We start from the raw sequence: 24,979 nt of genomic DNA, 5'->3' as shown, positions 1-24,979 counted from the left end.
AAATGAAATACAAGACACTGTGGGAGTGGGTAAGAAGCAGAGAACTAAAGACAGGTCAAATTCACTACAGCTCAATAGTGAAGAAGTGTTGCTGGCTGATGTCCACAGCAGTCTGAGCAATGCACTGAAGCTGTCCTTCTGTGTCCTATAGGTAAATGCTCACAAGTTGCAATCCTTCCACCTAGTGAGGCCTGTGATACTCAACAGCAGCTTGGGCTGGGCTTCCATGTCTTAGTAGCAGTTCTTACCTCCTTCTTGTAGCACAGCTGGTTGTACATGGTTGGTTTGGGAATGGATTCAATCTTCACCTCCTGGGTAGATGTCCGATATGAAGGATTACTGTAGGTTAGGTTCCCCAAGCCAGGGTCCGTAAACTTGGACTTATTATGCCTAGAGGGAGAGAGCTGTCAGAAAAGTCACAGGAACCCACTGCCAGGATCCAAAGTTCCTGAGTGCTCAGCAAGTGAATGGCTTCAGCCATCTCCACTGTCCTCCAAAGAGAGAATTCTGGCTTCACCTGGCTCTTCAGCTATGAGTCCATTTACTAGCTAGCAGTACAGCAAGGCACTGCCATGTAACCACAAAAGCTATCATGGCAGTAACTGGTGAAGTTATCTGTCAGAAAGCACATGAGCTCATACATTTACTGAGATATGAATTATCTCACATTCCTGTCCATAACTCATAAGCTCTCTGCAGAAAATTCAGCCAATAAGGTTTCAAATAGTAGAACTGCATTGCAAACACTTTAGAGGCACAGGACTAAAACCTTGCAAATAAAATCATCAAGCACTCCTTCCAATGAAGGAAAAAAGGACTGTAAATGAAAATAAAGAAAGACTTAGTGCTTTCAGAGACTTTCTTCTACAACGCAAGAGTTTACAACTGGGCAGGAGAGGGAAAAAAGATCACTTACCTGTATATAATTAAAGCAGCGATAAGCAGCAAAATAAACAAGATGCTGAGAAGACCTCCAATAATGTAGCTGACATGCAGTCCTTCTCCTGAAAGTGAATATCAAGGGTAATTTATGTACTTTTATATTTCACTGGATAATACTGACCTTGGTGTAATGCCTGATGCTGGGGCTTTACCCATACAGAAGTATGTAAACTAAAACATCAGCACATTAATGTTTAGCAAAGGGTTGTCTTTGGCTTCATATGAAACAAACATATGGTCAACTTTCCTCCCACCCAGGCCCCAGCAAATCAATAAGTGTCAAGATCTTTGTAATGGGGTTGTAATGGAGGAGTTACATGACAGGTTACCTGCTGACAGGTTACTCCTGCATTGGGAAGCAATTACTACAGTCAACCATCTTCAACTAAACACAAAGGGGACAGTGAAATAGAGTACTATTAATGGGAAGAGCCCAGTGGATGAGGTATAGGATGAAAGAAAACAGAACAATTCTTCAGACCAAGGAGTCACTTGGAAAAGTCCCTATCTAGGTTAATGAACGTCTACAGAGGCATTTTGCTCTACTCAGAGGGCATTGGAGTAATTTAAGTCTGAATTTCAGAAATTTCAGTTTCAGACCTATGGACTGGAATGCCTGAGCGCATCTGGAGGAACAGCTCTGGTGGAGAAGAGTTAAAGAAAAGCAACTCACCCATGGTGGCCAACACCGCCTCGTTGGCACGAGTACACAAGCCTTGCCTGGCATCTTTGTCAGAGCAGCTGAATGACAAAAGGACAGTTATTTACTAGAAGTAGAATCAACAGTAACAAAGGTCTCAAAAAACAGGATGGAATGGGTTAGCACCTTCCCTTTCCAGTTAAAAAACACAGGTCTTCCTTTTTCTTCCTCAGTATTCTGCATCCAGAGAAGAGACAACTATACATACAGGTGGTGTGCACGGATATATCAATTATTGGTTAGCAGTATCTTTATATCCAATTCATTCTAGATTTGCCTCTCAGGTACACAGATGTACTCATATCTTCCAGGAAACAAATTTCAGCATTAGTGCTAAAGCAGAAATCAAAATGTCTCAAGAGTCAGCATGAAGACATTTCTGTCCAATAAATCATACTCAACAAAGTGCAAGTTTTGCTCTGTAAATAACTCGACTATATACTATAGAACCACTCTTTTGCTGAGCTGTATAAATAGCAGGCTGTAGGGAATTAGCAGAAAAGAGTCTCTTAACTACTTGCACTGTAAATTAAATGTTAGAGCTGCAAAGATTCTGTTCTGCCCCAAGCAAGCTATCCCCTTCCCAGGGCAGAACCATTTCCTCAGCCGTGTGGGTCTAGTCTGAGATGTTTCAGTGAATTGAAGCAACAGACTCCTCTGTCCTCCTCTCAGAAATAGGTTCTCAAAATTAGGAGATTCAAAAATCAATCAAGTTATGACACATCAGCTAAAGGTGGATTTTAACACTTCAGTACAGTCAGCCCACACACATTTCAACAACACGGACAGAAAGGATCTCCAGCTGTTTCTTGCCATCTCAACAATGGCTCTTTGCCGTCTCAACTGCATCTTTGTCATAATAGTTTCATTCATTAAGAATGTGAAATCTGCAGCTGGAATATCCTCTTTTGGCTAGGGATAGATATATATGGATGATTGTAACCAGAGGGGGCTTTCATGTAGAACCTTGAAAAAGCTGGGACTTTCCCACCCCAATTCCAAGGGAACAAGAACACTTACTTTCCTTCCACTGTTTCCAGAGATGTGAGAGGTTTGGTTGTTGAAGTACCTAGTCTGCCAGGTGGTGTTTGACTTCTCTCACTTACACTGGTTGGTTCTGGACCAGGGGGCACCACACCAGGAACTATAACAAGACAGAAAAATAAGCAGGACTCCAACTTTGTGCGACAGATAAACAAGTCTGATAGGCCATTTCCAAAACTCTCTATAGCTTATATGAGCAGCCTTCCCACCTCAAACCCAGTCTGTCAGCAGAAAGGACAAGGAGGCTTACTCCCAACCACTGGCCTCAGTTCCAATATATGACTGCGTAAGATCTACACACTGGAGAGCCACATCCGCTCTGGTTGCCACTGCATAAGCAGCAGCAGTGGCTCACTTATGGAAGCTACTCCCCAGCTGACACTCAGTAAACTCACTCGTAGAACAGGGCCGCCCATCTGGCTCATCCGGACACGCGCAGACAAAGTCAGAAGCCCTGGCAAAGCAGAGGTGAGTGCAGCCTCCATTGTTCACTCCACAAGCATTACTACCTGGAAAGAACAAACAATCTTCTAAATATGTTACATCTGAACAAAAAGGGGCTCAGAGCAACAACCTTCTTTGCTGTTTAGCCAGAAATACTTCTTAGAAATCCAGCAAGTTATTTTGTTTTTGGCATATGCCCTGCCCGTCATCTCATTGCTAAAAGTGATGACAATAGCCAAACACTGAATTGGATTAGGGCAGTCTTGAAAGGAAGGTACTGGAAATCTTTAGACAGAAGCCCCGACAACACAGTTGCAGAGATTAAAAAAAAACCCCAAAACCTCACATTCTTCTGCTTTAACACAATGTTGGGTGAACAACAAGAAAGTGGTATTTGCTAATCAAAGCTTTAACAGAAAACCTTTAAGATGTACTTCACTGAAAAGTCACAGGCAGACAAGGAATGAGCTAAGGGAAGATGTGTGAATAGTTTGAGCATAAAAAAGGATGTTGTCCTTACTTGACATCCACAACAGTGCGGTAGTTCTAGAGTTCTTTTGGTCTACAATCAGAATTTGCCTGAATCAAGGTCCTTATATTTACCTGTCTGTCTCTGAGGAGAAACCACAATGATATCCATCAATCCCTCAACATTGGCTAGGACTGTCTCTTTGTTCCGCCCAGAGTATTTGTCCACTCTCTGGATAGATTTCGTTTGCCAGTCAGTCCAGTATATCCATCTGTCCTGCTGCTCAGGGAGACAGCAAAGAAAAATCACAGCCATTATTAGCATATTTAGTCATATAGACACAGGGTATCCATAAAAAACACATCCCAGTGGCAGAAGGCCCAAAACAAAGGCCTTTCCAAACCCTTACCCTCTTATTGTAAAGAAGATGACTGTCTACACCCCACAGTTCAGACTAACTTCCTTTGTTAGCTCCAGAGAAGATTTAAGTATTATCCCCTCAGCCATCTTGGTTTCCTCAGACTGTAACACTTCCCTGTTCCCAAACTCCACTGTACAAACTCATCAACACACCAAAGAGAATGGTGGCAGCAGAAAAATCTTCTCACCTGTGTCAGAGCAAAGGGATGTGACACGTGGCTGACCAACACTTGTCGTAGCTTCCCGTTGAGGTCACAACTCTCTATGCGATCAAGGTGAGCATCCACCCAGTATATCCTGAAGGCACAGGGAAAGAGGTGAGCTTCCACCTATTCAAACCTCTCTTTACTTTCTAGTAATTTGCTGACCAAGATCATGGAATCATAAGATGAATCAGGAAATAAAAGTTATAGAAGAAAGCCCCAAAACACCCCAAAATCAAACCCAAACCCACAGTGCTACTCCAATAAATAAAGCTAAGAGTGCTAAAAAATTCATTACATCCCTTAACCCTATGCAAGTATAGGAAGTATAGAAAGTATATGCAAGTATAGAAAAATCTTTCACTGACCTCCTGGTGTCATAATCCAAAGTCAATCCATTGGGCCACCCTAGGTCAGTGTTAATCAGGATTTTACGTTCAGAGCCATCCAAATTTGCCCGTTCAATTTTAGCAATGTGACCCCAATCTGTCCAGAAGAGATACCTGAAGAGATAAAAGGCAAGTGTAAGAAGAAAAGAACATTTCACTTGGCCTTCAGAAAGTTTTAGTTATGAATGAAACTGCCAGATTCTTCAGATTCAAAAAGGATAATATAGCCTGCTTCTCACAGCTATCTGCCCAACCCTCAAATTCCCTGTCTGCCTCACTACTACAAGTCACTCAAAGTCAACCTCTTACTGGTACCCGCAGATTCACATGGCACATCTCTTCTTCCTCCCAAAACCTCCTCTTCCAGCTTGCCTCTGTGCAGCCCTTCTCCCTGCCCCACCAATAACCCCATACCTACCCCTTCTTGGGAAAGACAGCAATGGCTCGAGGTTCATCCAGGCTGTTATTGATCAGCACTTTCCTGGAGCTTCCATCCAGTCTAGCCACTTCGATGGTATTGCGTCCTGTGTCTGTCCAGTAGAGGTTCCTGGCAACCCAGTCCACTGCCAGGCCATCTGTAGTCTTCAAACCCTGACCAATAACAGTTTCCATGTTGCTGCCATTCAGATCAGCCCGCCTGGATCAAAATCAATGACAAAGGACAGTGAAGAATAGGTAGTTCCTGGAAAGCTGGATCTCCATCAATCACAGGGCCACTGCATACTAATACCTCCCAAAAAGTAATCATGCTTTTGCCCCTGTCTCTGGCAGGTTAAGCACATCTTCAGCATGATGCTGTGTACCAAAGACAAGGTGTAAGCACTGGAGTAGTGCTCAGTCTCCCCAGTTTACTAGCACACTCAGCACAAGTCACTGGGTGACCTGGGGACTGGCCAAGCAGCTGACTGGCACCTACCTGATAACATCGAGAAATACATCTGTGTAGTAAATCTTGCCATCCACACTATCATAGTCCAGAGAAATGACATTGTTCAGCTCAGGGACAGGTATGTGCACATCTGTGTGGTCACTGGTGTCCAGCGAGATACGACGGATGGAAGCACGGCTAGAGAAAAGTAGGTAGGTCTCTGGAGAAGAATCACATGTCTGCTCATCTCTCTTCAGCTGGATGCCAGTGGGGCAGGCACAGGAGAAACCAGTGGGGTGAGGTAAGCAGAGATGGGAGCAGCCACCATTACGAACTCCACATTTATTGAAGCCTTTAGAAACAGGGAAAGTGTAGATTTAGGATCTCACAGACCAAAGCTTTACTTTAAAGGCTATGTACGTGCACAACTTGCTAGCAGCTGAGTTCATCCTCACCATCCCAGCCTTGCTGGGAATCTACAGCCCTTTGTACAGAGATGCTCTTCCCTCTCTGCAAGATTCACGGTAGGTATGGGCATGATTGGCAAAGAGAACAGGAGGGTCCATAAGAAGAGGGATCATTAGAAGAAAAATCTTAACCTGCATTCCTTGCTAATCATAGTTTTCCCAGGGAAAAAGAAATAGCCAAATGCTCCCAGACTTATGCAACTGCAGTTTAACTTTATTACTGCTACAAATGGTAATGCTGACAGAAAGATCCAACCCTGTAGGGAAATAATGTGACAATGTACGAGAGGCCAGGCTGACAAAGAAGCTTCTGTTTCAACTTAGCTGCACACAGTGGCAAGTAAACAAAGGCATCAGAGAAGACTGCTGGAAATGCCTGACATATTAGGGTCATATAATAATTTTTTTAAATTGTAAAGAACCCAGCATACATTTACTAGGAGGGAATAAGCCCAGGAGACAGGTGCAGGGAGTAGGAAGAAGACAACGTGGATATGATGGCTAGACTTTTGGTCAGCTTTAAGTTATGTTGCCAAGTTATGCAATTAGGAGTGATGTTCTGCTGTTAGTACCGACAGGAAAAGCAGCAGAGTTTTCTATAGAAGTATGTATTGGGGAAATTCTACAGAAATAAAACCACAGCACAAAGCAACAACTTCCACTGAAAAGCAAGGAGGCAAGATAGGGTGTTATAGGATCCCCAAGGAGTAACAAAGAATCGCCTCTGGCACAGAATAGTAGGACAACATGATACATAAAGAGCAACTAAAGCAGCAGAGATTTGCAGAGCAAAGAGGCAGACAAGAAGATGAAGCCTGCAGTGATTGGGAAATAATACTAGAACTTGAAATAATATTTCAGCAACTGGTTTAAGAAGAATTAGAGTCTTCTAGAGTTAAAGAAGGGAAATTGTCCAGTGTCAGTACAGTCTGGTGAAGCCTAAAGGCATGACTTGTTCGGTTGTCCTAAGAAAGTGGCTCTGCTGTGTGCAAGAATGAAGTTGTCAGTGCAATCCAATGAAGGAAATGGGACAAAGGGGTCAAAAAGCATCCAGTAATCAACACTAGACCTATAGAGCTGGGTAAACAGGGAGGAGTGCAAAAATAGTTAAAGAGGGAAGAAGTGATGCCTTAAAAGAAGGCATCAGAAGAAAAGCTGATGTTTGGCAAGTCCCTCTATCACTCCTGCTTTACACCAAAGAACTGTTTCCAACGACAGCTCTGAAGGACTCCCCTCGCCACCACCAACATCTGCCACCTGGGGAGCAACTTACCCAGGGGCCGTGCCCTGTCAACAGCTTGAATATCCATGAGGCCAGGCAGGTTTGCCCTCACCAAGATGACATTAGCACCAGTGTCCTTGTCAGCCCTGTGAATGCTGCGAGTTTGCCAGTCAGTCCAGTAGATGTAGGAGTCCAGCAAAGTGAGGCCATAGGGATGCTGCACCGGAGACAGCAGGGTGCGGCGGTTCGCGCCATTGAGATCCGCAGCCTCGATCCGCTACGGGAAGAAGCAGAATGTCAGCCCATACTCAAAACACTTCTCCTCTTGCTAGCACTTACTGTAGCAAGTGGGAAACGGTCTCAGCAAGTGATGTTATTCAGGTTGGCCCTCCCATACTCTCAGAAAAGCTTGCTCTTCTGACAACTTGCTCAAGACCTACAAAGCAGCCTCCAGACTACCAAATACCCAATGACAAACAACACTGAAGAACAGAATCGGACCTCTGTGTGTGCATCAGCCCAGAGCAGCTGGGACCCAGCCTTATCCACTGCCAGTCCATTAGGCCAGCCCAAGTTGTTGCTGATGAGCACCACACGTGCAGAGCCATCCATCCCAGAGCGTTCCAGCTTGGCATTCTCACCCCAGTCTGTCCAGTACATATACCTGGGGAAAAGTTAGCAAGTATTACGGAAAAGGAGATCAGAAGTCCCGTGTAACTCCTAGACAATCTCTTGACAACACTAACCCCATTTCATGGTATAAAGCTATTGCCCGAGGGCTGTCCAGGTTCTGCCAGACCAAGACTTTCCGCATGGAGCCATCGAGGTTGCCCACTTCAATCCGGTTTGTTCCTGTATCTGTCCAATATATCTTCCTGCCAATAGCATCCACAGCCAGCCCATCTGTAGTCAACAGACCTGAGAAAATAGCAAAACATTTTGGTCACCGCTTTTTCTCCCAATTTAGTCAGGAATTTCTAGTATTTCTCTTGTCCATCTTGTAGGCAACTTCTTTAGGCTTTGCTTGCCTTTCCACCAAAAATGTATTCTACCAGGGTATCAGAGAATCTCTCTTTTCATACTGCAAAGAAGCAAGAGGCTCTCAGATCAAAATCTCCCTCACCTGTAGTGATGATGTCCTCAAATTGTGAGCCATCAAGGGCAGCACGACTGATTTTCCGCAATGTGCTGTCTGACCAGTAAACCTTTCCTGGGTTGAAGAAGAAAGAGAAATTTGAAAAAGCCCAGACCAAAACCAAATCGAACCCAAACAAGCAAACAGCAAAATCCTTAAAAACCAGATCCATGTGTTTGACTACCTGCTACACCATTCAAACTGGACCTGATTGTACAGGAATATTAACAGCAAAAGATTATTAAGCTAGACTGATAAAACAGTGCAAATTCTCCCCAAAATATGTAGGACATTTACAGAAGATCTGACCTCCACACAGGGATGGAGAACACCTAATACCATCAGCTAGTAGTCGAGCTCTACATCTGACTTCTCCAAATGAGATCATCTACCTTACAGTGCAACAGTGTCTACATCCAGCACAGCATCAGATGTTTACTATACATGAGCATCCAGCATCTCAGCTCTACTGTTGTAAAAGGCCTCAGCAAGAGGAACTTTCTTAAATCAAAAATGCACAGGGACCCCACTCAATATTGCAGGCAGTTTTTTTCCATATAGTTTGGGTTCTCTGCTTTTCTGTAAGGATATTTCTTTCCTCACTGGAAACAAATTATCTGCAGCACATACAAGGAAAATAAAAACCTACCCAAATCCACAGCCTACAGTAAGATCTGTGGCTGGGTCTTTACTCAGGCATTTAGATAGGAAGTTACTTGTTGCCTTTCAAACACAGTCAGATACAGTAAGAAGTTCAAACCTTCATGAGGATCCACTCCAATTGCAATGGTGTTCTTCATGGTGACATTGACTGAGACAACAACATCTGCAAAGTAGGGGATATCCAGAGAGACCATTCGGATGTCAGTCCTTCTGGCAAAGATCAGAAAGCTAGTCATTCCTGCAGAGTGGACAATGGACACGTATTAGTGAGGAACAAGTTCAGTCAACTGCATGGCATCATTTATCAAGTATTCTAGAGTTAACAACCATTTCAATGGAAAAGGGAAAGTGTTTTAGATAGATCTTGGATTATGGACAATCTGTGTACAAAAGAATCACTTTTTTGAGCATCACTTAATGCTTCTTTACATCCATGTTGAAAGGCATAACACTCACAGAAGAGTTACTTCTGCTAATATGTGTGGGAAATTGAAATTAGGAGTCATTCTTTTTCTCCTAGGGAGGAAAAGTGGATGTACTATGGCCTGAAGCCAAGTGCCTTCCACCATCCACAGAAGTGGTCCAACAGGAGGAGTGTATACAGACCTAGTAAAGAATATATCACCTTGTAGTTTAAGAATTCACCTCAATATTAGGGCAAAAGTCTGGGAAAAAATGTGACGTTTAGTTTACTTGGCCAACATAATTTCAAGAAAAATGTCTCCTTCATCAATCCATTTATCAGTAAGTTTCTTCACAGTAATTCCCATTCAAATTGAAGGTACAGGCACCAAATGGGTTTTTCAAGGCATAAAGCAGGTAAGCATATAAAAGTGAAATTTTTTCTCTAATACGGCAGAGGCAAAATGTAGCTCTGATACAAAACTGCAATGAGGATTCTACAGAGAACACTCACCAGTGGAGCAGGTCTTGCCATCAGATTGCAGATTGATCCCTGTGGGGCAAGTACAGCTGTAGCCTTTTGGAAGAGGTGCCAAAAGGCACAGGTGACTGCAGCCTCCATTATTAACTTCACATGCGGTATGTACTACAGAAAAGAGGATGAGAAATCCATGAGCCAGCAGCACTGGCACAAAAAAAAGAGATGCAGCAGCTACAGAAACACATTGTAGAATGCCCTCAAATGCCAAGTCAAGAGTTAATTCTCACATTCTCATACTCCACACAGACACTTAAGACAATGACGGCTGACAGGTCAGCTGCTTGCAGAAAAGACACGCCACATGGCAGAGCCTGAGCAAGCTCTCAGCTCAGTGGGGCTTGGGTGTGAGCTCTGTACCTGGTGGCCTGTGCCGGTGGAAAACATGAATATCCATAAGATTCTCCAGATTGTCCTGCAGTGTTTCCCGAGACTGCCCAGTTCTCCTATCTGCACTCTGGATGCTTTTGGCCTGCCAATCTGTCCAGTAGATTCTCTCACCATAAAGAGTAAGTCCAAAGGGGTGAGGCAGATTGTTCCCAATCAGCACCTGCTCAGATTACCCCCATCACCCGAAGAAAAATATTATATAAGTTAAAATCCTTTAAAAATATATTTTATACATATATATATATACATATATTAGTGACTATGAAGTCACTAAGGAGAAGAGGCTTCCCTTGCTCCCTCTGAACATACAATCACAGCAAAAGGAGAATGATGAGGCAACCTTGGCCCTCAAACTTCCCTCATACAGTTTCAAATTGAAAAGGAGTTCTTTTCTCTCAGTAAAAGCCACTGTGTACTTTGATTTGTAAATTTTTCCTTTCCATTGGAAAAAGAGGCAGGAAGCATCATCACTTTGTGTTCAGACTCGCAGAGCTGCTCCTCAAAGACGGCTTCCTTACCTTCCTGTGGCTTCCATCCAGACTGGCATACTCGATGGTCTTCATGCCTGCGTCTGCCCAGTACAAGCACTGTGACTCGTAATCAATGGCCAAGCCATTGGGCCATGTCAGGTTGGATGAAATGATCACCAAGCGGTTTGAGGCATCCATCCCAGCACGTTCAATTTTTGGGTTAGCTCCCCAGTCAGTCCAGTACATGAACCTAAGAAGAAGCCCAGATAGAAGTGAATGCCCACACTTTTTCACTACCAGAGAAGCAACTGACTCTGGTGCCTTCAGGCTCTAGCAGGAAGAAGCATTAAAGTATTAGTGTTCTCATGTCCAGCCTGGGGTTCTTGTAATGTACTTAAGATCATACTCAAATTTATAGATCTTCTACTGCCCATGGGCTGGCCCAATTACAATGTGTAAGAAAAAAATTCAAGAAAATAGGTCAAAGTCTAAAAATTAACTGATTATTTAGCAATGTTCACCAGTAGCCCTTTACACTCTCGCTGCATTTGTCTTCCAGGAATCCACTCAAGGAAAGAATAGCACTCTTTCATTCAAGACATTTAATGCTTCTAAAGCAATGGCTGGCAAGCTTTTTCCTACCCACCCTATCCCCATCTCCAAAAGGTCTGAGAATATCCTTCTGACTGAAACTCAAGTCAATAAGCAGGGAGCTTGAATACAAATTCAACATATATGCGCAACAGAGAAATAAAAAATATCTAGATGGCCCCATTCTCAGCATTTTCGTACCACATCTCTAGTTATTACATCCCCAGGATAAGCAAATGAAAACACCAGCCAATTCCTGCAAGCTCCACAACACAATAGGCAATTACCTCTGCTTATCTTGTTCTATTAGCATCTAAAATCATGTCTCTAGTTTCAGTCACTAGCAGGTTGTAGAACAATGGCACCAGTGAGAAAGAAAATTGTACAAAACCAAAGAACCACAAAGTCTTTAGACATGCAAGAATTGTTAAGTCATCCCAGAAGAAAGACTCTCTTACCCTCCAACAGGGTCCACTACAATATCTCTAGGTCTGTCTAGGTTCTCCCATATTAGAACAGTTCTCATGGTCCCATCTGTATTAGACACCTCTATCCGATCTGTTCCTACAAAAGTCGAGAGAGAAAATAACAGAGATGAAATTTGAATTACAAGAGCTAAGGCAAAAAAACCTCCATACAACAATGCATTCTTCCCCTATATCCATTTGTGTTCTTAGCTGGAAGATAGGTAAGAAATCTGGCTTAAAGTGTCACTTTCCATCCTCTAAAGTCACCTCTGTGGCTGTCACTGATGTGGAGTCCTGTATATAACCCACCTCTTACCTAAGCCCCCATGTCATGAGAGAACAGCAAGAAAAGAATAATCTTCCTTACATCTCTCTTAACTATGACTATGAGCAGGGAACATGTAGTAAACCCCTCAGGTTTAGCCAGGGCCCCTTGGAGAATCTGAATGCTGACACAGCAGCAAAGAAGTTTCCTGTCTCCAGGGACATCCGCCTTGTACCCTATCCCTACAGCCATGTAAGGCAATATCGTGTTAACCCTACTATTGATCACTTATGGTCACTCTAACACCTTTGCCATTGGTCAGGATTGGATCTGGGCCAAGGGTATAAAAGTAGCATTCTGTACCCCTACTGACTCAGAAGAAGAAGAGCTGAGACCCTTCACGGAACCCCTACAATAATGCCATACACATGGAACAGCCGGCATCTTCTCCTTCTCCTCTCTCTACTGTCTGCTGGAGCCTTAGGCCAAGGGAACAAGCTACCTAGCAAGCAATGCTGAAAGCACAAGAGCTGCCTAATCACTAAGAGCTGAATATTCCCTGCTTGCTAGGGCTGTCCCGCGGCCTTGGTCTGAGAGCGAGCTGGCTTCTGACACCCAGTCCCCTTGGGGACTGAGCTCTGGAGCTGTAGTAGCTTGCATAGGATAAGACCAAGCAAGGCTCATTTAGGAAAATGCTCCAAGTATGACCTGCTGCACCCAAGATACACTGATGGAAGATACATAAATGCACACAATCACCAGCTCGGCAGCAAGACAACAGTGACAAATATTTTTGTAGAATTAGTACTGGGGATACTGCAAAGAGAATTAAACTAAGGGTTGTGCCTCAATTCACACTCAGTTAGAAGCACATGACATGAAACTTCATCTTTCTGCCACACAGAAATTAGACAAATTTGGAATGAAACAGACAGAACTACCCAGCTGATTTTCAGTTTTCATGACTAATAAGGAAGACATAAATCTATGTAAAGCAGAGGATCCCAGTACCTGCATCAGTCCAGTATAGTTTGTTGGTGACCCAGTCAATTGCAAGTCCAGCTGGACTTTCCAGGCTGGTGTCCACCACAACCTGAATGAAAACATCAAGAAAAAATCCTTAGTGAAATTAGACCTTAGGGAGAAAGCACTTGTCCAATGCACTACCCGTTCACAAACAATGTTAACTTTCAAAAGGCCTGAGCAGAGCAATGCCATACAAGAGAACATTAAGGACTTTGAAGTCTGAATAAGCGTTTTATTTGGAGAAACTTCCATTTTTTTCGTGCCTGTACAAACTGCAAATCCAAACTTTGAACTCTCTTTGCCTCATTTATAGCACCACCAGCCTAGAAGTGCATGTAGAAAGCATTTCCAAAGAGCATGATTCTCAGTCCAAACATAGAATGTAATAGAGGATTTAATACCTCTTCCTTTCAGATTCTAGGGCTACAACAAAGGAACTGAACAAAGCCCACAAATGGCTATGCTTCATGTCTCCATTCAAGGCTCTCCATGCACCCAATTGGTTATGTTGTGTGCAGGGATCTCATTAGTTTGTCAGAACTAGGCAAACTAATGAACAAAAGATCTACCGTGAGCTGCAGCGCCTTAAAAAGCCAGTGTATCCCAGTGGCTTCAAATCTGACGCTCAAGGAGTCTCCTGGCCAGATGACCTCCACACAGAGGGAACACTGTACCTCCTGGTTCGATCCATCCCATTTTGCTCGGCTGATTGAGTCAGTGCTAACATCTGTCCAGTAGACATAGTCATCCTTTGAGTCCCAGTCTAGAGCCACAGCGCTGCGGACATCAGCAAGGGGGATGACATCATCTGACAGGTCATCGGTGTCAAAGCTGATCCGACGGATGTCCATCCTTCGGGCAAAAAGCAGGAACTTGTCAAGACCTGATCAAAGGTCGAAAGGTCTTCTTTTAATTTCTCTAAGTAAGTTCAACAATAAAGTGATAGACAGACAATTCCCTGCTACATCCACAACCTTAACTACCTACATCATCTCTCACTGGCATGCCTTTGGTCTTTTTTTTTTTTACTGGAAGCAAAATACCACTGGGAGAGGATAGGCAACGGGGAGTCAGAGTGGTTGTGAGCTCTCTCCTGGGGTGTAACCTATGCTGAGGGAACAAGGGCAACCATATTCTTCAAAGGATGGCACAAACGTCCCTCCAAATAAAATAGCTATTTTAAAATAGCTCTTGAGAATCTGGGAGATAGTTGGTCAAATTCTTTCACATAGCTGTAAACTAAGAGAAATGTGGCAATGATGAGGACTGAATGTTTTGTTTATCACTGACACAGCCATTATGAGAATTTCAGAAAAACAATCAGCTGTGCCAGGTAGCATGGTGCCAAAAGCTGCCCTGAAATAAGGACAAAAGGTGGAATTTGTCTGTATCCCCACCCATGAAGCCTAGTGAGGGCAGCGAGAATAAAGAACAGGGGAATGCATCAAAAAGGTGAAGCATCCTCTGGCAGGACCCTTAATACTTCTATCTCAGTCTATCCAGCTGCATTTCCTTGGAAGCAAGTACTGCTGATGCTTAGTCCCACTGCCAGCCCTCTGCCACCCACTGAAGATCTGAGCACGTGGTCCCACCTCACTTACTCTGGGCACAGGCATGGCTGCTGGTCTTGCGGAAGCCCGTGGGGCAGGCACAGGTGTAACCCTTGCTGCTCGGCAGGCAGAGGTGCGTGCAGCCTCCGTTGTTGTCCCCACAACGGTTTCTCCCTGCTCAAGTAGCCAAAGACAAGAGCAACCACACATAAAGCAAAGAGTAAAAAAAATGAGGAAAAACACTAGTTGAGGTGTCAAGACCACATGGATATAACTTCCCAACCCAGAAGTTAATTCAAAATAAGGAAACGTACAAACTAAAGCACTAACTCAATTTTTAGGGCTCAATTTTAAAACAAATATTTAACTCAATGCACTTTGAGAGCAGATAATGGCAACTGAAGAGGAGTAAGGGAGGTGTCAGTCATTACAACGTCCACTTATGATTTTCCCCTGACCCAAAACTTCTCTTCTGTAAACAAGCCCCAAGTATTTCCTACTGAAAGGCTTCCATCCCCGGTGTCAGCAGGGGGAGCTGCGGTAACACCCAACTCCGAGGTACCAGCCGAGGGACCTCAACGCGAAGGCCGTGGAGCAAGTTCTGCCACAGCCCCGGGCACAGGCGGGGGTTCATCCACATGCTGGGTTCAGGATGTCATCTCCCAGCTTTTCGGGGAGTGGGCAGCTCGGGGTCTCCTACTGGCTCAAATGAGTTTCCACCCGCTCTGCAGTTACCTGCTGGCTGGCGCTGAGGATGCAGCGTGTGGATGTCCATAGGGAAGTGGAGTTTGTTGCGGATGATCTCCTGGTTCTTGCCTGTGAATTTGTTGGCACTGTTGATGCTCTTGGTGTGCCAGTCTGTCCAGTACAGACTGTCCTCAAACACAGTGATAGCAAATGGGTGTGGGAGCCCTGCAATAGACATCCAATACAGGAATATGATCACATCTAACATGACTCAGGCTAGCAGGGAGACAAGGGAATGCTCTTTTCACTGCCCCTTAGGCTTCACCACACTCAACCTGCTCAAATACACTTTACACTAATTTAACAGACCATTCCTCTCTGCTGTCCTATAATCACAGATAGAACATTAGGGGGCTGGAATAGGCTTTAAAGATCATGTAGTCCCAATCCCCCCACCATAGGCAGGGAGGGACACCTCCCATGAGACTAGGTTGCTCAAGGCTTTATCCAACCTGGCTTTGAACAATGCCAGGGCTGGGGCATTCGCAACCTCCCTGGGCAACCTGTTCCACCACTTCACCATCTTCACAAGTAAAAAATGTCTTCCTAATACATGACCTGAATTTCCCCTCTTTTAATTTGTATCCACTGCTCCTTGTGCTAACACTACAGTTCCTGATGAAGAGTCCCCTTCCTGCTTCCTGGTAGGTTCCCTTCAGGTACTGGAAGGTTGGAATGAGGTCTCCATTCAACCTTCTCCTCTCGAGGCTGAACAGCCCCAACTTTTTTCCAGCCTTTGTAGGGGAGCGCACCAATCCTCTTATTAACTTTGTGGCCCTCCTCTAGACTTCCTCCAACAGTTCCATGTTCTCCTTGTGTCTGGAGCCCCAGAGATGGATGCAGCATTCCAGCTGGAGTCTCACAAGAGCAGACTCACCTCCCTCAACCTGCTTTTGATGCAGCCACTGATGACTGGATGGCAAACTCCATCCCTCAATGGTGACAGAAATCATTCCACAGTGAAAGAAGAGGAGTCAAGCACAGATGCAGGAGCCAGTGTCTCAAGCTCAGATCAGCACTGCACTACTCTGTGGTCTTTATTGCACAAAGCACTCCCTGGAGAAAGCCTGTTACTTACCTTGGCTAATAACAGCCTTCCTATTGCGTCCATCAAGGTCAGCCCTCTCAATGACATGATGTTTGGCATCCACCCAGTACATTCGATGTCCTGCATAGTCAATGGTCAGTCCGTTGGGCCAGAAGAGGTGCGTATCCGCAATGATGCGCCGATTAGAGCCATCCATGTTGGAATACTCAATGCGGGGAGTGTTGCCCCAGTCAGTCCAGTAGATAGTACTGGAGGAGACGGAGAGACAGCTAGAAAACTTGTAGCCCACATACTGCACTCAGCATCACTCCCTATCAGGGCAAAGCAACATCAGTCCTGTGACCTTGAGCATGAGACTGGGTCACAGCCATGGGAGAAGTGAAAAGTGACACCCAGCCTGCTGAAAGTTGAAGGGCCCAGAGCAGGATTAAGGCTCTGAAGAGTCCCAACATTGACAGGTTCCCCAAAGTGTCAGTGCTTAAGTCTTAAGTCAACCTTTGTGACCAAGAATGGAGTTTTATGTTCAACAAAAAGCATGTACATGGGGAGCTCACTGGGGTTTCCCCCTGGTTTCCCATACTTTCACTCACCCCTCCATAGGATGCAGGGCAATTGCTCGGGGCTTCTCCAGGTTCTGCCACAAAAGCACTTTCCTGTGAGTGCCATCCAGGTTTGCTACCTCAATTCGAGATGTCCCAGAGTCCGTCCAGTATAATTTGTCATGGATCCAATCAATAGCAAGTCCACCTATGTACAAGACAGAATTAAGCACAGAATGAAACCATGGATCTGCACAGAAAAATACTTCCCTTTCTCTGTCCACCTCAGAAGAGACCCAGTTTCTTCTCCTGCCAGTCAAGATTAACTCCAGGGGGGGACACTCACCTAACACCCATTCCATCCAACCCACAGCCTTCCTCAGGGAGATGCACTTTGTTCTGAATGCTGGGCCCCCACTTCCCTCCACTCACCCACCCTATACCATTGCCTTTTTTGCAGTGACGCACCTGGGCTCTCCAGCCCTGTGGAAACCACCTCCTCCACGTTGCTACCATTCAGATTGGCCCTCATGATGCGATCAAGCGTGACATCAGACCAGAACACCAGCTCCTTGCTGTGGTGGAAATCAAGGGCAATGGCATTTTCCAGGTTGTTCAGGAGCAGCGTATACTCAGAACGATGAGGCAACACTTGTCGGATATCAATTCGATTGGCAAAGAGCAGCACGGGCTCTGGCCCTAAGAATATACAGGAAGACAGCACTGGAGTATTTGACAGCATTTGACTGGGTCCTGCCTACCATTCCCTCTGCACCAAGGCCCAGAACAGAGTTTTGCACTACTGGCAGCAGAAATCAACCCTCAAATGCAAAACACTTCAGAGAGTGTTTTTACATCCTCTATACACAGTCCTAACTCAAAGATGAGCAGTTTTAAACCTTCTGGCAAACATTAACTCAGCAAGAAGCAATCATTCCAGGTCCTACCAAAGCCTGCCTCCCCTCAGCCTCTGAAACCACATCACTGGACAGCCGCTTGGCAGCTGGACTAGAGTTTCTTTTTCCTATATGCATTTCCTAGCCATGCAAACACACATGCTCTACTACACCTTCTACTACAGACAGGACACAGTTGAAATCTGCCTCAGCCAGATATAAACTCAGCAGGTATTTCCAATGCAAAAACCCATCCCCAAAATATCAACATCCTTTATGGATATCACTAGGGGAATTCTTAATGAAATCTAAAAGTCTTTAAGTGAAATTTCTAATCCCACAGCTCTTACATTAGAGGAGGAATAAAGTTAAAGAAGTGTATAGGTATCTTTAAAAAACCCAGCAGATCTCCATAGAGCAGCCATTCACAGCATTCAAGATTGGTGCCCTTCATCAAGGGTCAAACCACGAGGAGTTGTGATACAACCTCACTTATTGGAAAGGCTAAGACACTTCCTGAACAGAGACAGAAAGCTTGTTTTGTCCCAGACTCTAAGTCACAAGGAATGACAAAGGACTAGGAAGAAAAGGCAAGGGCTGTCTCCCTGGCAGGGAAAGGAAACAGTGTAGTACCTCTCTCCATGGTCAAAATCACACAAAATTTTCACAAACATTTATCAACAGAGTGGGCATATCTAACACAAGTACAGGCACTTCCTTTCCTTCACATGTCTGTTTGTGAACAGCACAATGCTGCCAGTGAAGCACTAAAGACATCATTATGAGAACTGGACCAACAGACACACCCCAATTGTGTTGTTAGGTTGAACTCCCCTTTACCTAGAGCTTTGCAGCTACGTTTGTCAGGGCGCAGCTCGTAGCCCTGCTCACACCAGCACTGGAAGCCTCCTTCACTGTTGGTACAGCCTTGGCTGCAGTAGCCTTCCTCAGCACATTCATTCACATCTGCATGTTACAGAGAAAGTTACCATTAGATGGATCATCCATAAACCCGAAAATCTCACTGACAGATTGCATCTGCTTTCATAGTCTGATTTTCACCCTATCATAGCCACTAATTTCAAACATACCAAAGCAGCAGGGAGGAGGCTACTGCTCCAAAAACCCACCTTGACATGATCGGCCATCTTCCAGGAGCCTGTAACCTGTGTGGCAAGTGCACTGCACCATCCCTCGCACCATCTGGCATTTCTGAGCACAGCCACCATTGTTGACATTGCAATTCTCCTCCCCTGTTCTTGGACCTGCCGAAGAAACATGTGAAGATAACTGAGCAGAAACCACAAGGCAGCTGCTCTTGCCTTCAGCTGCTAGGCAGCAGTCACCCTTCAAAGCAGGCTGACAAGAGGGGGAGGACACAAGCTGTGCTGGAAGCTTCCTCTTTGCAGCCAGAGCTCTCCTCTGCAGGCCACAACTGAACAGGACGGCAGAGCTCAGATTAACATGTTTTTAGGATTCAGTGTCCCTGCAGACAAATGGTGATATCTGAGATCATAATCTTTTCCCCATCATTCCTTGTGTGCAGTCTTTAATTGGCAAAACCAACAAGGTTTTTTTCCTCAATCTTTAACTCGCTTCCATTATCACAGCTCAGACCTTCTTTCCTACACACATCCTTCAGTAACACCAGATAGACTCCCACACATTAACGGGCCTCCATTTGTGTCTAAGACTGAACTTGGGAGGACTTACGGCAGTTTTGATGTGGGCTCTCATCACTGCCATCTCCACAATCATTTGCTCCATTGCACAGCTTCCTCTGGCCAATGCAACGCCCATTCCCACACAGGAACTGGTCTGGGGCACACTGAGGGGTGCCTGCAATAGAAGGGAAAAGTAGCACATCACACCTTACTGATGGAACAATAGTCATGGTGAAGAAAAGAATACCGAACATTTTCCAAGATTTGTTACAAACTTTTCATATGAGCACAAATACATTACTTCCTCTTCCTTTGAATTCAGCTCATCTAGCAGTCCTTACTGCTCTGCATATATTTATGCTGATTTGGAGGTCTGCAAGCTCTCTGCCAGTCTGAGTCTACTGTTGCTTTACTGTGAAGTTCATCTGACTAGATTCTCTTAGAATGACTGGAAGGTCCTGGCTTAGCTCCTTTTGGTTTCAGAATCCACAAACCTACTCAGCATGTGCAAAGGAGGAGTCAGTTCCTCACTTTAATAATCTGATCTGTCACACCAGCACAGCTATGGATCTTAAGCCTGCCTAGGAAGGAACATCTTGTCTAACTCTAGCTGTACTTTGATGGACTTGGAATGAGATTTACATGCATCCCTGAAATCTGAGCTCAGGCAACAGGATTTCACATGACCTACACGCTTCAACTTCTGCTGTTGGCAAGGAGACTGCACAGAATTCTTGTAAGCAAAGTAATACTGTTTGTAGGGACTTTGCCAATCTGATTGTTTCTTCAGCAATAATTGCACTGTCCTGTTGCCTCTTACTTCTTGTACTTCTTGAGCTAACTTGATTAGCGGTCCCTAAATCATCACCCTCTGATAATCTTACAAAGATAATAGGACAATACATTTACCATCATAGAAACAATCAGATTGGCAGACTGCCTGTAAACAGTGTGGAAAAGGGTAGTTGTGAGATTAACAAGTACAGTTAAGAACTACAGACACACCAGGTGCAAACACAAAACCAGACAACATGCAGATTCACTTTTCAGAGCACAGGAATACTGTATATGAAGGATTCTGAAACTTGGACTTCATTTGTCATAGTGAACATAAAGATCCGCACACCAGCTGATTGCCTAGTATTTTAGGAATCTTCTCTATGGCCAATAAAAATATATCTCTGCTCTAAACCAAGAGGATTTTAACTCCTGCTACAGACATTGGGACACCACACTATGTCACTTAGATGAGCGAGTACACTTCCCAGAAAAACCAGTTTAATTTTCACCATAGACCTTTCACTGTCACCATAGACCTAACATAGAACTGCACAACTAACAGTACCTTGTGTTTGGTTTGATATGGAGATAGTGAATTTCAATGGCTCTGGAAGTTTGGCTTTGCTTCTTTCAGTACCTCTAAGTACTTTTGTTATCAGGATGAGGAAACAGGGTTACCAGCTGGTCTATAAGTACAATTGCTTTTTCCAGGATCACCACGCTGATGCTCACAACAGCTGACCAATTGAGAGCAGCTGCTCTCAAACTGACTACAAAGTGTGCCTCTCCAGATCCTCTGAGCTCAGCTGTCCTCATAGAACAGCCACTCTCCACTCCTCAACTGCCCCAAAACAAGAGGTACAGTTTCACAAATCCATTCTGTCACCCCTAAAACCACTGTTCAGAATACACAGATGCAGAAGGATCAGTACACATAGCTGGGCTCCACTCACTAGGATGAATTCATGGACCAGCACACTCTAGTCCTCAACAAAACCTATAGACATCCTGAAGACTTTAAGGAATAGAGAAGATTCTAGACATTCCTTGAATCCTACCATAACACTAGGGTGCATTAAAACCCTCCTGCTCCCCATAACCACTGTCACATAAAGGAATAGCAATATGTGAAGTGAATACTAGAAAGAGTAACTCCTGAGCAAATGTCTAAGGGAGAAGATAACACCCTTAATGCTCTAAATAAAGGTCTTGTTACTCTCTTCCACTAAATGTTCTTATTGATTCCACTGCCTGCTAGAATTGTTCAGCAGCTTCACAATGCAACAGGAAAGCTATCCAGAACTACCTAGAAGGCGAGAGTTAGTATAGCCCATGTGAAAAGGTAGTAACTTGGTACATTATTGATGTTCCCAAGTCTGAATGGAATTGTCCCAGAGCTCTGTGGTAATTCACAGTGTAAGGACAAGACAGGACTTGACCAGAAAACACCTTCACCTAAGTTAGTGTAAGCACACAGACCTGCAGAAGTTGGCAAGCATGTAAGACAGCCTACAGATCCCATTCTCTGGGAAGGACAGAAACTCTAGGCTGAAGTCCCTGAAGCAATACAAAAGAGACTTTACTACCTATTACCATCTGGATGGAAACTTAATTAGCTATTAAGCAGCAAGGTAGCAGGTCAAACCTGTGTTCTCACAGTTCTCCTCATCACTGTTGTCAGAGCAGTCATCTTCCCCATCACAACGCCAGGACAGACGGACACAGCGTCCTGACTTGCATCGGAACTGGTCAGCTGTGCACATAGATGTAGCTGAGGGCCCAAAAGAGGAACATCAGATGAGCAAGAAGGATCAGAAGAGACCAAATTCCAAAGCTAACTGTCCCAAACACTCTTTTGCATCCACAGAAACAGAATGTTTCCACCAGTTCCCGGCACTTACTGCAGTTCCTCTCATCTGACTGGTCATCGCAGTCGAAGTCACCATCGCACCTCCAGCCAGCATTAATGCACAAGCCACTGTTGCACATGAACTCTCCAGAGCGACAAGGCTGGTGAGATGCTGCAGAGATATCAAAACACAAAAAGAGCAAACTCAGACCAATGTAACAATCCCCAAAGATCCTCAGTTTCACCCTTACCCCCTATTATTAAGGAACTTGGTCCTGCACAGATTTCTATTAAAAACTGTAGTAATTCTTGTAAGCAATAGTGCACTGACTACATAGTTCTCATCACTATTCTCACTTTCCAGAGTTAAACAAAACCCCTAATAATGAAGAAGCCAGCTTATCTGTGAACAATTAGATTGTCATCTACACTGTAACCCCTTCTCCAGCCAACCCAAAATGCATTTAGGTTTGCAACTCTGATTCTTGGACAATGACAACACCCTGTGATAACTTACAGCAGTCAGATTCATCAGACCAGTCCCCACAGTCATCATCACCATCACAGTGGTAGATGTCCAAGATGCAGCGTCCATATGCACACTGGAACTCCTCCAAGCTGCAGGTGGCAGCTGGAACATCTGATGCTAACAAGGGAATCAAAGAAAAGAAATGTGAGGTGACAAGGCACGGTCTAGTTTAGAGGCAACCTTCTCAGCCCCATAATGGACTGGCAAGTATTCACTGCTGCTTATCTCTGCATGATTTGTATTACAGAGAGGAATGCTGGTTTTGCTTCATTGAAAAGCAGGTTAAACTTATATGTAAAGACTCGTGTGGATGATCCAGTAAATACAATTTTTAAAAAAAGTTACATAGGATATTAAGCTATAAATACTGAACTTTTCAAAAGCCATTAAATTCTAGAGAAGTAAAAAGATATGAAGGAAGAATTTATGGGAAAGTCTCAAAAAGGATCCAAGAGTGGCACCTTCCATCTTATGCTTGAAGCTCTATGTCTTAATGCCAAAAAAGTGTTTAAATTGTTTAATAAATCTAAAAAAAGGTAGATAGAAAAACAGAAAAATAAAGAAACCTTAGGGATAACTCATATTAAGGACTGTGGCATGTCAGAATGCAAGGTTAAACTAAGGAATGATTCCTTTAAAATTTTAACAAAAATAATCACTTGAAGACCAAAGGAAGCAAGCAAGCAGCAGGGTGTCCAGGCCAGCACCTGACCTTTGAGGATTTCCCCCTCCCTCTCCTCTCAAGCTCTGGCCAAAACAACCATTCCTATTCAGTAAGGAGCGCTGCCAGAGAGATGACCCTGGGCAAAGCCAAACAAACTAATGGTCAAGGATTTGCCTACTGCTCTCTGTTCAACAGTACACTAAGTGGGAAGGCATGAAAAATATTTTGAGTCCCACACAACAGAATCTGACACCTCTTCTCATACTATTTGGAGAACACACTGTATGTTTCAGATATACAAGTCTCCCAACTGAGGAGTTCTGAATATAAATTTATTAAACAAAAAGGAAAAGAAAGATTGAAAAGAAAGAGTAGTCTAGAAAGTGAACAACATCTGCCTCTTCAACTTGAAGAAATGGGCACAGCCTGAAGGCATGAGCTGAGAGCTTTAATTCAGTGAGCATCAGCAGCTGGATATGAAAATGTGTGTTAATGTGGCCCTCACCAAAAGAGCCTGAGTGTTTCAGTTTCCCTGAGAAAATTAAATCAGTGACTTAAATTATCATGCTGTGTGATTCAATTATAACACACACATCCCCAGAAGAAACAAAAAGAAAAGGAAAAAAAAACCCAGACAAAAAAGAAGTGTGTAATCCCACCTTGTACCAGACGAATGACAAACATGATTGTAGATAAGAAAAAGATGACAACCACATGGATGAAGATAAAAGAACAGGAGGTAGCCAAACTGAACTTCTTAGCAAGTTACTTAAAATGTCTTATAGAGACAACTGCCAGCTAGGACTGAAATAGTGTTTCAGCTCAGAGAAACAGGGACACCACTTCTGGGTGCCCCTCCACTCCCACAGGAGGCAACGTTGGAACATCTCTCTTCCCTTCCTGAGGGTCTATTCATGGCCTTCGGTGAAGTGACAGGCAAGGGAACAAGAAAGGCAGAGAGCGAAAGGAGAGGGAGAGAGGCTGGCTTCCTCTTAGAGTCCTTTCCTGGCTTAGAAATGTTTGCAGCCCTTGGCTTTCTGCCAAGTCTCATTATCTGGAAAGATAAAAGACAACTCCCCCATGCATCCACTCCCCCTGCCCTTCAGGAGCTGGCGGCCCTCATCCCCCTCCCAGAGCCTTTTGAAGTTTCCTGCTATCTAGAACAAATTCTGCAAAATGCCTTTGAGAGCAGGGAGGGGGAAGGGACCACGGCAAGTTCCAGAGACATGGACAGTGCTCACACTCAGGAGAGAGGCCGTGCGGGTTAGAAAGGGACACAAACTCCTGTCCCACCTGCTACAAGCCTGTGAAGGTGAAGAAGGAAACAACTGTTGTGGGTTCTCATGCCCCAACACCACCCCCCCTCCTACAGCATGGGTCACTTGTTGGGCAACATCCTGCAAAAATCATTTACATGAATGGAGACTGGGCAGGCAGGAGGTGTCTTCAGTGTGCAGTACCTGAGGGTGGTTTCAATAAGCAGAGTATGCCTCCACTTCCAAAATCTCAGTCTGGAATCAGACAAGAGGAAAAAGAAGGGAATAATATTCTTTCCTTCCAGTAGCCCTTCAACTCCTCCAGTTTCATAGAGAGCTATA

The 24,979-nt window shown here is 44.4% G+C and overlaps 1 protein-coding gene across 3 annotated transcripts in view; it reads right to left on the bottom strand.

Annotated features, from left to right (window-relative positions):
- Positions 1 to 24,979, bottom strand: part of LRP4 (LDL receptor related protein 4) — an 84,292-nt gene that overhangs the window by 4,809 nt on the left and 54,504 nt on the right. For 2 of the 3 annotated variants that reach the window (XM_063158951.1, XM_063158953.1), the window contains exons 6-37: positions 22,706 to 22,834; positions 22,241 to 22,360; positions 21,985 to 22,110; positions 19,609 to 19,734; positions 19,026 to 19,160; positions 18,736 to 18,861; positions 17,468 to 17,698; positions 17,051 to 17,207; positions 16,491 to 16,708; positions 15,401 to 15,577; positions 14,717 to 14,842; positions 13,790 to 13,998; positions 13,101 to 13,182; positions 11,816 to 11,921; positions 10,815 to 11,016; positions 10,267 to 10,456; positions 9,883 to 10,014; positions 9,064 to 9,204; positions 8,292 to 8,378; positions 7,915 to 8,086; positions 7,670 to 7,832; positions 7,220 to 7,445; positions 5,528 to 5,831; positions 5,030 to 5,248; positions 4,591 to 4,725; positions 4,208 to 4,316; positions 3,734 to 3,878; positions 3,082 to 3,195; positions 2,663 to 2,786; positions 1,616 to 1,683; positions 917 to 1,004; positions 249 to 390 (exon numbers count right to left, since the gene is read on the bottom strand). In XM_063158951.1, coding sequence (XP_063015021.1) covers positions 249 to 390; positions 917 to 1,004; positions 1,616 to 1,683; positions 2,663 to 2,786; positions 3,082 to 3,195; positions 3,734 to 3,878; positions 4,208 to 4,316; positions 4,591 to 4,725; positions 5,030 to 5,248; positions 5,528 to 5,831; positions 7,220 to 7,445; positions 7,670 to 7,832; positions 7,915 to 8,086; positions 8,292 to 8,378; positions 9,064 to 9,204; positions 9,883 to 10,014; positions 10,267 to 10,456; positions 10,815 to 11,016; positions 11,816 to 11,921; positions 13,101 to 13,182; positions 13,790 to 13,998; positions 14,717 to 14,842; positions 15,401 to 15,577; positions 16,491 to 16,708; positions 17,051 to 17,207; positions 17,468 to 17,698; positions 18,736 to 18,861; positions 19,026 to 19,160; positions 19,609 to 19,734; positions 21,985 to 22,110; positions 22,241 to 22,360; positions 22,706 to 22,834 — 4,829 coding nt within the window. The remainder of the gene's footprint in view (positions 1 to 248; positions 391 to 916; positions 1,005 to 1,615; positions 1,684 to 2,662; positions 2,787 to 3,081; positions 3,196 to 3,733; positions 3,879 to 4,207; positions 4,317 to 4,590; positions 4,726 to 5,029; positions 5,249 to 5,527; positions 5,832 to 7,219; positions 7,446 to 7,669; positions 7,833 to 7,914; positions 8,087 to 8,291; positions 8,379 to 9,063; positions 9,205 to 9,882; positions 10,015 to 10,266; positions 10,457 to 10,814; positions 11,017 to 11,815; positions 11,922 to 13,100; positions 13,183 to 13,789; positions 13,999 to 14,716; positions 14,843 to 15,400; positions 15,578 to 16,490; positions 16,709 to 17,050; positions 17,208 to 17,467; positions 17,699 to 18,735; positions 18,862 to 19,025; positions 19,161 to 19,608; positions 19,735 to 21,984; positions 22,111 to 22,240; positions 22,361 to 22,705; positions 22,835 to 24,979) is intronic. The other variant, XM_063158952.1, reaches the window with a different exon arrangement.

Source organism: Melospiza melodia, chromosome 6 (genome assembly GCF_035770615.1).
Source record: "Melospiza melodia melodia isolate bMelMel2 chromosome 6, bMelMel2.pri, whole genome shotgun sequence".
In the NCBI taxonomy this organism is placed as follows: Eukaryota; Metazoa; Chordata; class Aves; order Passeriformes; family Passerellidae; genus Melospiza; species Melospiza melodia.
Note: the sequence above shows the minus strand (reverse complement) of the source record. Positions and strands in the feature narration are given on the sequence as shown.